The 16,511-nt window shown below is 54.7% G+C and overlaps 1 protein-coding gene across 2 annotated transcripts in view; it reads left to right on the forward strand.

Annotated features, from left to right (window-relative positions):
• The window catches only part of VPS35L (VPS35 endosomal protein sorting factor like), a 92,031-nt gene that overhangs the window by 68,172 nt on the left and 7,348 nt on the right, over window positions 1-16,511 (forward strand). For both annotated transcript variants that reach the window (XM_002711807.5, XM_070064787.1), the window contains exons 27-28: window positions 1,705-1,844; window positions 10,314-10,479. In XM_002711807.5, coding sequence (XP_002711853.2) covers window positions 1,705-1,844; window positions 10,314-10,479 — 306 coding nt within the window. The remainder of the gene's footprint in view (window positions 1-1,704; window positions 1,845-10,313; window positions 10,480-16,511) is intronic.

A 16,511-nucleotide genomic window follows, 5' to 3' on the forward strand; every position in this document is an offset into this window, starting at 1 on the left:
TCCTCAGGGTTGAGGAGGAGTGAATGAGTCTCGTGGTCAGAACCCTGTGTTCGGCCGGCGCCACGGTTCAATAGGCTAATCCTCTGCCTGCGGCGCTGGCACACCGGGTTCTAGTCCTGGTCGGGGCACCGGATTCTGTCCCGGTTGCTCCTCTTCCAGGCCAGTTCTCTGCTGTGGCCCGGGAGTGCAGTGGAGGATGGCCCAGCTCCTTGGGCCTTGCACCCCATGGGAGACCAGGAGAAGCACTCAGCTCCTGGCTTTGGATCAGTGGCCATTGGAGGGTGAACCAACGGCAAAAGGAAGACGTTTCTCTGTCTCTCTCTCACTGTCCACTCTGCCTGTCAAAAAAATAAAAATAAATAAATAAATAAATAAATAGAACCCTGTGTTCACAGGATGAGAGTGCTCACGCCCTTGGAATGTTTTCTCCTAAGAACCCGTCAGTTTCCTTTAGCTTGCCCTACACTAGGATGGCTGGCTGCCTGACTTACCCAGGGGGGCGTGTGCCGAGGTGGGGGCCTGGGGATGGGGTGAGTAACCCAGCAGGCCTGCTTTAGCCTTGGCAGTGTCAGGCCCTGGGAGTGGTGAGGCCTTCCATTAGCCCTGACCTCCTGCGGTGCCTGCTGTCGGCCAGGGTGCTGTGTGCCGCTGCCGCCTTCTGCCTCACTGGCAGTGTCTCTGGGCCATGGAAATGTTTGATCTTGTTGGGGAGGTGTAAAGTTCAGGTGTCGGATCTGTGTTCTGTCTGGTTTGACCTTGGGGCTTTTTCTCGTGATGGGCACTTGGGCAGTTCTAGGAAGAATTCTCTCCGTCTCCCTCTGCATCTCCCCCCCTCATCCCTTTCATCCTGCCCCGTCCTATTGTCACGCACCCTTATACGCTCTCCCTCCCTCTCTTTTCTCCTTTCCTTCCTCCCATCCTTTGAAGTGCTCTTCTGTTTTTGTTTTATTATTATTATTATTTTATTACTATTATTTAAGAGGCAGAAAGATAGAGCCCCCGTTCTACTGGTTTGCTCTCCAAATATCTACAGCCAGCAGGGCTGGGCCAGGCTGAAGCTGGGAGACGGGAACTCAATCCAGGTATCCCACGTGGGACCCAACCACCTGCCACCTCCCACAGTGTGCAGTGACAGGAAGCTGGGGTCAGGGCTGGAGCCAGGGCTCAAAGCTGGGCACTGCACTGTGGGAGGTGGCACCTTAACCTCTCGGCAAAGTGCCCACCCCTGACGTCGTCTTGTTTTATGGATCATCTCATACAGCCATTTCCCAAATGATTGTCTGGAACTGTTAGCCAATCAAAAGTCTCCAGATTGTACGTGTGTGTGTGTGTGCATGTGTGTGTGTGTGCATTCCCTGACGTGGCAATGGCTTCCTCACGGGTTGGGCATTGAGGATTAGCGAACCAGTGCAGGCTGAGCCCTCTGCCCAGGCGACTGTTGGCTCTGTACTTGCCATAGAAATTTGCCACCTGCTTCTTCCATTTAATCCCAAGGCTGTTTAACCGCGGTCCTGTGAGCTGACCCACCGACGCCGACAGCAGTGCCTTTGCGCCCAATGTCGCACCACGTCCACCATGGTTGGCAGGAGCCCCTGCTGCAGCTGCCTGCCGGACGCCCATGCGGTACTCGGCTCTGGCCGCCAGGCTGTGGGCAGGGAAAAGCCAGCCGCGCTCTCACCCTTGGCCTCCTCTCCTGCCTTGTAGCTGACGCCTTCTTCAGAGCCGCCATAAGCCTCGTTCCGGAAGTTCCAAAGATGATTAACATCGACGGGAAGATGCGGCCATCGGAATCGTTCCTCCTGGAATTCCTCTGCAACTTCTTCTCTACTTTATTAATTGTTCCGGTACGTTCCCCCGAAGAGCCGCCGGCGCCCTGCCTCTTGGGTGTTTTAGCCCTAAATGCGCAAGGATTTTCATCTCCTGCGTGGGGGGGGGGGTCTGGTTAGATGTTTGGATGGCTCAGCGAGTTCTCCATTGTTGCTGTGTCTGGTGTGGACTGGTTGAGGTGCTCTGTGTTTGTCCAGCTTGGCCCACGGGAACACAGGCCTTGCACAGCAGACATTACGGCTCGCAGTCTGGAGGCTGGAGCGCTGAGGCCGGTGCCAGGGCTGGGTTCTGGTGAGGGCCCTCTTCCCGGTACACTGTCGTCTTGTTACGTGCTCATGTGGCGGGCTCACTGACCTGGGACCTAATGACCTCCCCAGGCCCGCCTCCAAATACCGTCACGTTGGGGTCAGGATATCAGTATGAATTTTGCAGGGGCACCAACCCGCATTTGTTACATGCTCTGTATGGCCACCACCGGGTGTCCCCTAGCAGCTAAGGGCACAGCCCTCTGGAGCAGCACGCCTGGGTTGGAATCTCAGCTTCTCCTCTGGGGTCTTGGGCAGGCGGGTGAGCTCACTGGGTGGCCGCTTCCTCGGCAGTAGATGGGGTAACTGTAGCATCTGGGCGAGGGTTAAATGAGCAAGTGCACGTGGTCAGGACACTGCCTCGGCACAAAGCAGGCACCAAGAGAAGGTACGTGGATGGCAGACCCTTCTGATGGCACGTGCTGGAGACCAGAGCAAGGTAGCAGGGGCCCAAAGGACACGGTTGGAAGGAGGCCATATATCTCGTAGAATGTAGGAGAGGAGCGGTCAGGCTTGGGTGGGAAGGAATCAAGGCAGGGTGGGCATTGATCTCATGGCCGGTTCAGCTGCCAGTTGCGACACTGGTGTCCCATATCGGCGTGCCTGTTTGAGCCCCAGCTGCTCCGCTTCCCATCCAGCTCGCTGCTAACACACCTGAGAAGGCAGCAGAACACGGCCCAAGGGCCTGGGCCCCTGCCATCCCTGTGGGAGACCCAGATGGAGTTCCAGGCTCTTGGCTTCAGCGTGGCCCAGCCCCAGCCATTGCAGCCATTTGGGGAATGACCCAGCAGTTGGGGCTAGCCCTCCCCACTCCCGCCGTTCAGATAGATAGGTAGGTAGGTAGGTAGGTAGATAGGTCTTTAAAAAGGAGTCAGGGCCACTCAGACCCAGCAGGAGCAGCCCTCTCACTCTCTGGGGTCCTTAACCCAGGGTCCACCTGCTCTCAGGGGGCCTGGCAGAGTGACTCTGAATATGGGGAAAGGAAAAAAGTGACATCTTGATTTTCACAAAGCTTTACATTCACAAGCCTCCCGGACAACTTTGTTTTCACAAATGTAAGCTCTACCGTTTCGCTCGGTTACGAAGTCACTGCAGTTGGAGCAGCCGCGGGGCCTTTGTTGCCAGAGGAAGTGGGCAGGTGTGTCCCCATGGCATTCCAGGTACGAAAGGTGTTTCAGAAGTGTCGTCTGCCCCGCCTTCCTGAGCAACTCCCACTTCCCTCTGGCAGGTGTGTTAATGCGTTCACAGAGAACAACAAATTACTGAATCGAAATTAGTTGGAAAAATATATTTTAGTATAATTGATTTCCCTTTTTAGTCTAATGTGCTTTATTAAAAATAGTATTCCAAAGAGTACATAGGCTTCATCTGGTGGCCATATTTTTTTTTTACTTTAATTATTTAAAAGGCACAGTTAGAGACAGAGATCTTCCATTTGCTGGTTTACTCCCCAGATGGGTGCAGTGGAGCCAGGAGCTTCTTCTAGGGCTCCCACATGGGTGCTGAGGCCCAAGGACTTGGACTATCTGCTGCAGCTTTTCCAGGCACATAAGCAGGGAGCTGGATCAGAAGTGGAGCAGCTGGGACTTGAACCGGTGCCCATTTGGGATACTGGTGTTGCTGGTGGCAGCTTTACCCACTGTACCACAGTGCCGCCCCCACAGGGTTCTTGACACAAGTCGGTAAGCCCCTGGGAGGGGCAGGTATTGGTGTCATGGTTAAGCCACTGCTTGGGGTGCCTGCATCACATCTCGGAGTACCTGGGTTCAAATCCTGGCTCTGTTGCTGAGTCTAGCTTCCTGTGAGGCTGCAAGTCATAGCTCAAGTCCTTGGGTCCCTGCTACCCACAGAGGAGACCTGGATTGAGTTTATGATTCCTGGCTTCTGCCTGGCCCCACCCCAGCTGTTGTAGGCATTTGGAGGAGTGAGTCAGTAGATGGGAGATCTCTGTATGTCTTTGTCTCTCTGTCTCTGTCTTTGCCTTTCAGAGAAACTTAAATTATTAAAAAAATAAATAAATAAAAAAGAACTCCAAGTAGAGCCAAATGTGCCTAGTAACGGCAGGGTAGCTGCTAAAAGGCAGGTTCCCGGGGCCCTCTCCCAGAGTCTCAGCCAGTCCAAGTGGGCCCCTGATGTGGCATTTGTGAAAGTCCCCTGAGAGATTCAGGAGGAGGCTGAGAAACAACACATGCTCTGAGCTTGGGCCGTGCAGGGCCCCGGCTCCTCTGGGTGCAGGGTCCCTCTGTGGGGTGATGGAATGTTCTGGAACCAACGGCGGTGGTGATCCCTGCAGTCCCGTGCGTACACCGAGTTGCTGCAGTTTGTGTTTCAAACAGGTGCATGCTTTGGAATGCGAGTCCCTTGTCTGGCAAAGCCGAGGAAGGAAAAGCTGGCTCTGTCCAGATCCTGCCTGTTCGGACCGCAAGACCTCTCTAAGGGAGAGGACCAGGAGGCCAAGCTGTGGGGCTGCAGCCTTGGCTGTCGGGGAGCGGCCTCCCTTGTCCTGTGGGCCTGCCCGAGCGGGCAAGGCCAGAAGGATCCGGCTGCGTTTGCAGATCCGCCTGCGTTTGCAGATCCGCCGTTCGCACCGTGTGATCCTTTTCCTCTTTGGACATCTGCTGGTTTGTCAAGCGAGCGAGCAGTAGAAGCATGTCAGTTCCCTGCACAGCCACTGATGGAAGTCATTGTTGGGATCAGTTAGGATGTGCGGACTCCCGTCCGTGTGTAGGGTTTTCTGGGTGTTCACAGTAACTGGAGCCTCTTTGAGAAGCCTTGGTGTTCAGGCTCTGGGGCCCGGGACAGGCTCTGCAGCCCCTCGGCGCCTCCGCTGTCCGTTCTGAAGATGCCGTTGAAGTGCCAGCCTCCCAGGGTGACTGTGAGGGTTGGATGGAGTGGTGGCTGTGGAGGCGATCACCAGCCTCTGGGAGCCCTCTTGAGCCCTGCGAGGCAGGGATCCTTGCACCTTCTTCCCTTGCGGAAGCTAAGAGCAGGCGACATGCGCAGCAGGCCTGAGGTCCCGTGGCTGGTCAGTAGCAGGGCTGGGAGTTGAACCGGGGCTCTGCTACTCTGGAGCACCCACCGAGCCCAAAGCATCAGCATGGGGTGTTATTTGCTCAAGGTCACCAAGCACCAACCGTCCCACATCCCTCAGCCCCCTCTCAACCAGTTTCGCCTTCTGCAGGTTCAGCTACAGTTAAACGTGGTCTGAGAAATATCAAGTGGGTGCGTCCGGCATTGTAAATGCTGCACTGTTCTGAGTGTCAGGGTGAGGCTGCACACTGTCCCACTCTGGCCCATGCACGTTGCGTGTGGCACCTGCGTGTTAGTCACTTAGCCGTCTTGGTTATCAGATGGATTGTTGTGGTCCCACAGCGCCGTGTTCAAGGAGTCCTTGATCTACTTATAATGGGCCCAGTGCGCAGGAGTGGTGATGCTGTGGTCCAGCCACACCAAGGGGAAGCTGGAAAGTGTTTCCTTTAATCAAGACGGGGGAATGGCTGGCCTGCAGGTGCACCCGGCCCTTGGAATCACTTGGTTTGGCCCTGATGAGGCTGCTACAGGCAGGCTTGAAAATGGATTGATCCATAGCAGGCTAATTTTTTTGTTGTTGTTTAAAGTTTTTCAGTTATTTATTTGAAAGAGTTACAGAGAGAGGAAGAGAGAGGGAGTGGTCTTCCAACTGCTGGTTCACTCCCCAGTTGGCCATATCGGCTGGAGCTGCACGGATCTGAAGCCAGGAGTCAGGAGCTTCTTCCAGGTCTCCCACACAGGTGCAGAGACCCAAGGGCTTGGGCCATCTGCTGCTGCTTTTCCCAGGCCATAGCAGAGAGCTGGATCAGAAGTGGAGTAGCCGGGATTCAACCAGTGCCCACTTGGGATGCCGGCCCTGCAGGCAATGGCTTTACCAGCTGCACCACAGCACTGGCCTGCTTTCAGTTCTTTAGACTGTACCTGGAGATGGCTGGGTCATAAGGCAGTCCTACTTGTAATTTTCTTTTAAAGGACTTATTTGAAAGAGAGAGTGATCTTCTACCTGCTGATTGACTCCGCAAATCACCAAAACTGTTGGAGTCGGGCCGAAGCCAAGAGGCTGGAACTCCATCCAGGTGTGGTGGCAGGGCCCCAGGCATGTGGGTCACCTCCTCTGCTTTCTCAGGCGTGTTATCAGAGAGCTGGATCGGAAACAGAGCAGCCAGGATTCCAACCTTGCTCTGATTTGGATGCTGGAAGTTGCAAGAGGCAGGTTAACTCACTGCACCACAACTCTACCTGAACTGTTTTTCGTGGCAGCTACACCACTGTGCTTTCCTACCACCAGAGTGCAAGGCAATTTTAAAGGGTAAGCTAGGAGAGTGCTGACTTATTTGTTTAGAAAGATTAGAGCCAGGTAAACGACCTGATCCAGTTGGTACGTGTTTACAAATGCGGAAGCAAGCCCTCCCCGGGACAGCCCTCCCCACTCTGCAGATCATGAACTTGGGGAACGTCTGGAAGCCCTTTTTTTCCTTCATTTTACTTAAAAGCTGGGCAGACAGAGTCTTCATCTGCTGGCTCCCTCCCCCAAATGCCCACAGCAGTCAGGGCTGGGCCAGGCCAAAGCCAGGAGCTGAGAACTCCATCCAGGTCTCCCACGTGGGTGGCAGGGGCCCAAGCACTTGAACCATTACCTGCTGCTTCCCAGGAAGCTAGAATGGAGAGCAGAGCTGGGACTGATGTCTCCACCCTGCTAGGTGGGATTGGGCATCCAAAGCAGTGATGGACCCCACCGTGGCAAGCACCTGCCCCCATCCCATGTCATTTAACACCTGGTAGGAGGCGCAAAGTAGGGTTGCTGAAACAAGTTCAGTGCTACGGCTTCAGAGCCTCATTTGGATTCAGCTTCCATTTGTAGGGAATGAAAGTGTCATCAGCCCCAGTTTTCTGGCACAAATCACCAAGGACACAGCAGGGCAAACATCTTGTGTTCCTGCCCTTATTAAAAGGTCCAGCCGTAAGCAGGGCAAGTTAGCCCAGCGCTAAGCTTCGTTGCCGCAGTCCGTGCCACCACGTTTGTTGATGTGTGACTGTAGGAAGCACCTGGGGACTGTGGGGACCTCTGAGAGCGCAGGGGACTTGGCCCAGGAGGTGCCTCTTGAGCTGACTGGCAGGAGACTAGTAAGTGGCTGACGAGGTGGGGAAAGGGAGGGGAGGGCCTAGCGTGGGCCCTGAGGTGGGAAGGAGCCCCTGCACTGGGGGCCAGGAAGAGACTCAGTGACTGGTGCACAGCGAGGTGCAGAGGCCGCTGGGAAGCTGGGAGGACAGACGGGGTGGCTCCTGCTGCTAACCAGTTACCTGCGCCTGGCCGCTGCATGCTGGGAGGTGGACTGTCTCCTCCCCCTCCCCCAGGCCCCTGCTGCCCGTCTCCCAGTCCACCCGTGTGCTGGCTGCTTTCCTAGGGGCTTTATTATTTATCTGCCCCACACTTAGGCCTCTTGCAACAAGCCAGTCAACCATCCATCAAGACTGGGAACAAGCCTACCATTCTGCTCACTGAACAGAAATGGAAACTGAGGCAGAGAGGTAGAGGGTCATTGAGCCAGGATCCAAAGCACCCGCTTCGCTGCGTCTCATCCTGGCTCCCCGGGCAAGTCGGTTGCCTTCAGGGTTATTATCCCAAAGAATGGGGTGGGGTGGCAGGATCCCCGCACTCCAGAAGCCCAGAAGGACAAGGCTGGGAGCAGTCATTGGGCCTCTGTCGCTCAAGTGGGACCTGGCTCGGAGCCCTCGCCAGTGCTTGGCCGCTCTGCCTAAGGGAGCAGCCCGGCCAGGGCCCTAGGGGGAGCTTCCCCTACTGGGAGTACCACTGAATGCAAGAACTTCTCCTCCTCCATCTCCTCAAAGAGTCCAAGTCTGCTTTGCTCCAGTTGCTGGCACTGGACCAGCAGAGTACAAAGTTGCTTTGTTAAACACGTCACAGCCACCGAAGCGTGGATATCACACACAGCCATCTTTGCTGGTACGGGAGGTTGGAGCCGTCTGTCGCCACTCCGGCTGGGAGCAAGAGCTCCTGGAGGTGGCTCGTGGCAAACCTGCATGGCCCCAGTGCCCCTGGGTGCAACTGCTTCGAGGCGTGCTGACCACTGTCCCGCGAGAGCTAGGGCATCCACACGGATCCCTCCACGGAGCACCTCTGTGCGCATCCACGTGGCAGGCACAGCAGTTCCCCATGTCCCCTTTCTTGGTGGCACCTGGGGAACAGTCCCTGGGGATGGTACCGGTTCACACCAGACCTCTCGCGTGTCTCCACCACGGTTCTCAGCCATGCACTGTGCATGCACCACATTCACTAGGTCTCCACCAACCCCCACCCTCCTCGGCTCCGGCACGTCTCATGCTCTGGGCTTGTGTTGGAAATAGTTAGCTCTGTCTGTGTGTCCCGCAAGTCACAAGTTCCGTAGAGTCAGTGACAGACCTCGGTCATCTGTGCAAACACAGCCGTGTTTCATTTCCAGCTGGGAAATGGGCGTTCGTACTAACGGCGTCTTCCCAGGATGCAGAAAAGCTGTGGCAGCTCCTGGCTGGTTGGTTGGTCTGTTGTGGTCGCCAACCTCAGGCAGAATCATTCCGTGTTGCTGACCTGTGCCTGCCTTGCAACCACTGTCCTGGGAGGCAGGACATGTCATCAGCGTGTCATCGACACAGCGCCCAGGTCCTGCTTCCAGAGGCGCCATTTACAAAATCTGACCGGGGAGGGTCTGGCTGGGCAGTGGACAGCACACACAGTGTGCAGAGGCTGTGGGTTCCTGTGAATGAGGGAGCGGATCAGCCACGAGGTGGCGCTGGCCGGTGCACGGAAGGAAGCAGGCAGGTCCTGGCAGGTGGTGGGAGGTCCTCGGCAGGGAATGAGGTGGAGAGGGGGGCTCAGGCCGCTCATAGGGAGGGCCTTGCTGAGAGGGCAACGTGTGTGATGCAGTCTGAGCGCTACCGAGGAGCCAGGCCCAGTCCTGGGACAGAGACCAGGACATCCTGGGCCAGCCCTGCTCTGTGCCAGGGAAACTGCCTGGGAGGACTCTGCCGCTGGCCGTCCTGCCCACCTACCAGCTCGTTCGAACTGCAGGAGACATCTAGAGCATCCTCGGTGCCGATCCCCACCCCTGCCCCATCCCCACCCGGGGCCGTGATCTGACTGTGGCTTTGCTCCTGGCCCAAGGTCCCACCTTGTGGGGGAACTCCTCAGAGCTGTTAACGCCCCTGCTGGGACCTCAGCCTGAAGGGGGGCTCAGTGCCCCAACATCACCAGGCGCCGAGCCTCTCCCTTTGCCTTGCTGTGGTTCCCCTGTGGTTCATCTGCTCTCACCTGTACAAATCATGTCCTTAAGCCTTCCTCTTCCTGCCTCGTGCGTGCGCCCCCTGCGTGCTGCTGGGACCCCCAGCCAGGCAGCAGGAAAGCGTGAGAGGGTGCCGTGGGGGGCGGGGGGCTGGCTGGGCATTGATCCCACGTGGATGAGAAGCCTCTGGGGAGCTGTAGCAGGGGCCCCCTGAGTGTACATTTTAGGGACCGAGTGCAAACCACTCTGAAGTCGCCACTGCCTCCTGAGATTCAGTCCAGCATCTGCTAGACACTTGGGTCTGTCTCTTGGGCTCTCCCTGTGCCCAGAGCGCATCTTCAATTCCGCTGTTCCCGTGTGGCGTGTCCTGAAGAGCGAGCCTCTATTGAAATCAGTGCCCTGAACAGTGACAGCGGCCATGGGGGGCTCCATCTGCCATCACACCCACGATCTCGCTTTTGTGGTTGGAGGGGCAGGATGTAGTTTGCTTTGTTTTGTTTTTGTTTGTTTTTCTTTTTTTTTTAAACTGCTGCATGCAGAGAAACAAGAGGCTGATTTTGGAAACAGGCCATTAGAGCTGACAGGCAACTTTGCTTTTTCATTCACAGCCCCAAAACAAGGCAGCTCTCGGAGCTTGTGACCCGGGTGGGAGTGTTGATGAGTGGGACTGGCAGCGGGGCGGGGCTTGTAGCTCGGCTCTGAACGCCCCACCCAGGCTGCGAGCGGGCCCTGGCTTCGTGCCGGAGCAGGCGCACGCTTTCTTCTCCCTCCAGATGCCAAAAGGGGGAACCTGGGTTTCGATGTTGGGTTTTTGTCTTTCCACCCCTGCTTCGTACCCGGGATTTCTTCACGTCCTGTTTGGGTTCCCCACTAGGATCATCCCGAGCATGGGGTCCTGTTCCTTGTCCGCGAGCTGCTCAACGTGATCCAGGACTACACCTGGGACGACAACAGCGATGACAGAGTCCGCATCTACACCTGCGTCCTGCACCTCCTCTCCGCCATGAGCCAGGAGACCTTCCTCTACCACATAGACAAAGGTAACAGGTGGCGGGCCTCGCCGCCGTGACGTCCAGCACAGGCAAACAGAATGTTGTCGGTCTTCTCTCTTCTGTTGTTGTCTCCAGTGTCTGAGCCGCCACGGACGTCTCATTCAAGGTTTCCCTGTTGCAGGACTCGCCCGGGGCGGTGCTGCGGTGTGCAATGCCTGAGCCCCCTCTGCCCCTTCTAAATTGGAATGCTCAGGAGGAGACCTGAGCGTTTTTGTCTTTAGCCAGCATCTCTGAAGGTCATTGTGACTGTCAGACGAGTTTGGAGGAGCATCCTCTTTGGCCAGCATCCTGTGTGTTAGTGTCATCCCAGGCCTGGTCTAACCCATTCTCGGGCAGGCTCTGGCACAGGTTCTCATAACCTGTTCCTCAGGTGGCGTGGAGCTCTGCAGGGCCACAGGTGTGCTGGAGGAATGAGGCAGCCTCCTCTCCCTACCTGCTGCCGGCCACTTTGAACTTGATCACGTCTTAGACATCCCACGGCCCTATCCCGGTTCCAGGCTTTCTCCTGCTGAGCCTCAGTATCTCCCTGGCTGTCAGACACTCGGTTTTGGTGTCCTCGGGTGACAGGTGCTTTGGCGGTTATTCTGCCCCCTAGCGTTTAGAAACCGCCTGTGCTCTTGGAAATTGCAGTGACCACTTCCGCAGCGCCAGGGGCTGACCCTCTGACTCTCGGAGCCTTTCTGCAGCCGGCACGTGGGGGCCACTGCAGAGGTGTAGTGCCACACAGGGGACGGCGGTGGCCGTGACCCGTGCACCTGCGCATACCAGTGCCACGCCAGACTCCACCGGCCTTTTGGTCCTTTAACCCTGACAGCACTGCATGAGGTCGGGCACTCATGCCCCCATTTTGCATCTGAGCAAGGGGAGACCCAGAGAGACAGTGGGGTTCACTTGAGGGTTCCTGGCTAGTTCACTGACAGCTGTGGAATTCACACCCAGAGGTGTGGGGCATGCATCACACTGCTCCCTACAGTACACCTCACAATGTGTGTGTGTGTGTGTTAACTTTTTATTTGTTTTTGAAAGGCAGAGAGACAGAGAAAGTGAGTGAGAGAGCGCTTCTCTCTACTGATTCATTCCTCAAATGCCTACAACAATCTGGGCTGGGCCAGCCTGAAGCCAGGAGCCCAGAACTCAATCTGGGTCTCCCACATGTGTGGCCTGCACCAAAATACCGTAATACCAAAATACCTGCTGCCTCCCAGGGTGTGCATTAGCAGGAAGCCGGGATTTGAACCCAGGCACTCCAATACAGGATACTGGCTTCCATAAACATTTTTCTTGGTGTACCTCCTGTCCTGATTAGGCCTAGGGGTGGAGTTTGGTGGCCCATGAGATGTGCTCAGGTCTGGCCTTGGTAGACATTGCTTCACAGTTTTCCAAAACAGACTAATCACGTTCCCATGGAGCGTGATAGAAGGTTCCATTTGTCCTTTTGGTATGCTGCTTTTCATTTCTTCTATTCTTTTTCTAAAAAATTAACATATTTGAAAGGTAGAGTGACAGAGAAAAACGGAGAGATCTTCCATCTTCTGGTTCATTCTCCAGATGCCTGCAGCAGCCTGGGCTGGGCCAGGCCAAAGCCAGGAGCCAGGAAATCTATCCAGGTCAGGAACCCAAGTGCATGGACCATCGTCTGCCTTCCAAGCACACGAGCAGGATGCAGGGTCCAAAGCAGGGGCGGGACTCAATCCCAGACACTCTGATCCTGGCATCCTAAGTGGCTCTGGCGTTTGCCATTCTAATGGTATAATTTTACTCTCCTCTGTTGTCTTTGCTTACATTTTTATTTCCCTTTTTGTGACATTGAGGACTGACTGTGAGGCCCAGACAGGGACATGGAAGCCTGTAAACTGTGTGTGCGTGTGCACCTGCTCTCCGCCTTCTCCTCTTCTCTCCACTCTGGCTTGCACACCTTCAGCGGATCCTAGTCTCTGGGGGACACGGTCTCTCTCAGGAGGGCAGGCTGTGTTTACTAGGTAGAGTCCACTTTCCCAGCTTTTCAAGATGAGAACAGGTGTTGGCTTTCCTCTTCTTCCTCCTCAGCCCAGCTGCGTTGACTCGGGATGCACAGCGCGGCCTGGCAGGTGTCTTAGTAGAAGAGCAGAGGTGGAGAGCCGAGGCGGCTCTGCAGGTCGGGGGGCTCCCTGCTCCCTGCCCCCATCTGGTTGCAGGCAGCCTGTCAGGCAGTGTGGATGCAGCTTGTTGGGCCTTCTGGAAAAGGCACGTTGGATAAGTGTTGCATTTTTGAAGGATGCCTTGGCCACTTTCTGTTCTCCTGTGGCATGGCACCGTCCGTGCAGTACTTGCACGCATTGCACGCAGGCTTGTGAGGGTGCACGTGCTGGCTTCAGATGGGGACGTGCCTGGACGCTGAACGTGTATCTAACACACCAGTGGAGTCTGTCTTTGTCAGAGGAGCACAGCCGTGGAGGCTTCCAAGAAGCCCTCGTAGTCCCTGTCCTCCCTGTCACCTGCTGGGCCCCTGAAGCATTCGGTTTGTGACCTTGGCTCAGACAGATGCAGAGGTCCAGAGCTATTTTTGATGGCCATTTGCCAGGGACATCATTTGTCCCTCTGTGCGAGTCTGATCTGGACTCACAAGCCCCTCTGCACTCTTAGCTTGGCCCAGTTACTTTTGATTCTCAAATTTCCTTCCTACCCGCTGTGACCAACAGGGGTGAGCATGGAAAACTCACCTCTGAACCCCCATTTTTTCATTTTCTCTCCTGAATTCAGCTTCCAGAGCTCAGCCTGTCACTGATCCTAGAATTCTGATTCCTAGGTCTAGATTTTGAGATCTGATCAGTCCCTTGCTGTTGCCATTGTGCACCTGCGTGTCTTCATCTCCTAGTGGACGGTCAGCTCTGAGGGCAGCTCCGGCTCAGCTTTGTCCCCTGCTGCCTCCCAGAACCGGGCACAGAGCAGGCCCTCATGCAGCAGGTGCTCTGTGTGCCTGCCCCGAACACACCCCTGGTGACCCTGGGTGGTGGGTCCCTCTCTCTTTTCCAGTGCTGGGCTGGTAGGAACAAGAGGAGACTGCAGCCCCAAAGACGACCAGGAATTTAGGCCAGGGGCTATTCTGGTCCTCAGTAGTGGACGTGAGGAATTCCTCCACCAGCTGCAGTTTCGCGGCCCTGCCAGATTGGGTGGCAGTGAGCGGCTGAATCGGATTCTTGCACTTCTTACAAGAATAACTGCTGCTTTGCACTCGGAGACAGCAGTTGCGATGCTATCTGAGAAATGCTGCAGCCGGGCCATCCCTGGCATTGGAGCAGCAGCCGCAGAGGATAGGATCCCCTGGGAACGCCCCCCAGCAGAGTCTCCTTAACTGGGTGGCTCAGGACTGGACCAGTGCTCACCCGTGGCGGAGACACTGGGGAGCAAGGGAGCAGGTGTTCCCCTTACTCTTAGGCAGTTGTCTGCAACCTGCTTCCCAATGGTTCAGCCAGAAAAACCCCAAATGTCAGGGCATGGGGAGACCAAGCCGGAGAGCTGCCCATATGCAGCCTAACGTTAGGGCTTGGAGACCCCAGGTGAGAGGTAGACAGGAGCTTGCTCTACTGCCTGCATTTGACTTTTCTTTAGCCTTTATGTTTTTTCACAATAAGAACTTGGGGCAAGGTCGTGGTGGGGAGGAATGAAGAGTAATTGATCCCGAAATGTCTACAGGAAACGAACCTAGAAGCATCCCTGAAAGTGTGGTATCCATTACTTAACTGTTCTGTGTTAGACCTGCCCGTGTCCAAACAGCTCCAGGCAGATTACGGGAAATACACGAAACAGTGACACAGAATTCTTTACATGAGAAAAATTGGTTGTTAGGCTGTTACCAGCTAGGCAGTACATATGGGTAAATGTGCTATATAGGGCTGCACTGTGTGTGCTGATCGGTCACTTAGCTTTCTTCATCTAAGCAACAGTAATATAGCCAGAGATCACACACTCTGGTCATCCTCATAGTCCTGAATTCAGTGCTGCACCACAGAGTCTAACCAGCGCTCTGTCTAGGGACACTGCTGTCACTGCTCGTTTCCCTACTGGGAACTCCTGTGCCGTGAACGTCACTTACAGGCACCTCCAGGCACCCATTGGGTGATTCTCTTAGGATAGATTTCCGAGAGGGATTTTCCCAACTCAGAAGATCTGGACATTTCTGGTTCTAAGACTTTTTTTTTTGTAATATTATTGTGATGAAATGTTCATAGCATAAAACTTGTAAGTGCACCGTTCTGTTTCAGCGAGCATAGTCACAATTTTCTCACCAGCTCTACAGAAGCCCTGTGTCCAGTAAGTAGCCCCTGGTGACCTGTAGTCTGTTCCAGTGGATTACCTATTCTAGGAACTCATCTGAGTGGCATCGTGCGGTACTCGCCCCTTTGTGTCTGGCCTCTTTCACTTTAGTGTACCATCCTTAAGGCAGATTGGTGTTGTAGCGTGCGTCAGCATTTCTTGGCTTTTGAAGGTGGAATGTGACCCCATGGTACCGGGATGTTTACCCATGCGTCTGGGTCTGTTAACGGATGCTCACGTTGTCTCCGCTTGTTGACTGTTGGGACGGAGGCTGCTTTGTGCCGTGTGTAAGTCCCTGCTGTCCTGCACAGAGTGGAGGTTGTTGGAGCAGGCGAACTTTGCCTTGAGGTCCACCGCGGCAGCGCCACTGTCCGATGCCCCCAGCAGTGCCGAGGGATGCCAGTTTCCCACGTCCTGACCACTTGTTCCGACTGTTCTCCTGCTGTGTCGGTCACAGCCACTCTGTGTGACATGGGACCGAACGTTCTCGTTTCATGCCCCTTTCCACACTGACACACCTACTAACAGTTTTCCCAGACCGCCATCAAAACCAAGTGTTAGCATTCTTTCTCAAGTCTGTTAATGTAAATGGTTTTTTAAAATCTGTGGTTTTAGTTTTCTGCTGTGATTACAATGAAGTCCTTTATATATATTATGCATTTACATATGTATATAAATTATAGGTCAGATCAACATTTTTCTTTTTTACTCAGAAACCTTTTATTTAAGGTATACAAACTTCATGCATTATTTCTGATGTATATTGTTTGCCAATTTTGCTCTTAGTGACTTTAATAGAGGTAATTTTTTTCTTTTTCGAGGTTTATTTTATGTATTTGAAAGGCAGTGTGACAGAGAGAAAGAGATCTTCCACCTGCTGGTTCACTCCCCAAATGGCTGCAAAGGCTAGGGCTGGGCCAGGCCAGTCAGGAGCCTGGAACTCCAACCAGGACTCCCATGTGGATAGCAGGGGCCCAACTTGGACCATCTTCTGCTGCCTTCCCAGGCCATAGCAGAGAGCTGGATCCAAAACAGAGTGGACATGGGATGCTGGCCTTAAAGGTAGCAGCTTAACCCACTGCATCACAATGCTAGCCCCAGGGGTCACTTCCCCCCCCCCCCCAAGATTTATATATTTGAAAGGCAGTTAGAGAGGGAGAACACAGAGAGATCTTCCATTCACTGGTTTACTTCCCAAATGGCTGCAATGGCCAGAGCTGGGCCTATTCAAAGCTATGACCCTGGAACTCCTTAGGAGTCTCTCACGTGAGTGCAGGGACCCCAGCACTTAGGCCATCTTCTGCTGCTTTCCCAGGCACATTAGAGGGAGCTAAATGAGAAGCTTAGCAGCCAGGATTTGAACCCCTGCCCATAGGGGATGCTGGTGTAATAGGTAGTGGTTTAACCCACTGTACCAGAAAGCTGGCTTGGAGGGCACTATATTTTTTTTTTTTAAGATTGACTTTATTTGAAAGAGTTACAGAGGGGTAGAGACAAAGAGGTCTTCCATCTGCTGGTTCACTCCCCAAATGCCCACAATGGCCAGAGCTGAGCTTATCCAAAGCCAGGAGCTTCTTCTGGGTCTCCCATGTGGAACAGAGGTCCAAGCACTTGGGCCACCTTCCACTGCTTTCCCAGGTGCATTAGCAGGGAGCTGGATCAGAAGTGGAGCAGCTGGGACTAGAACCGGTGTCCATATGTGATGCCAGCAGTACACGCTGGGCTTT

This window comes from Oryctolagus cuniculus, chromosome 19 (genome assembly GCF_964237555.1).
Source record: "Oryctolagus cuniculus chromosome 19, mOryCun1.1, whole genome shotgun sequence".
NCBI lineage: Eukaryota > Metazoa > Chordata > Mammalia > Lagomorpha > Leporidae > Oryctolagus > Oryctolagus cuniculus.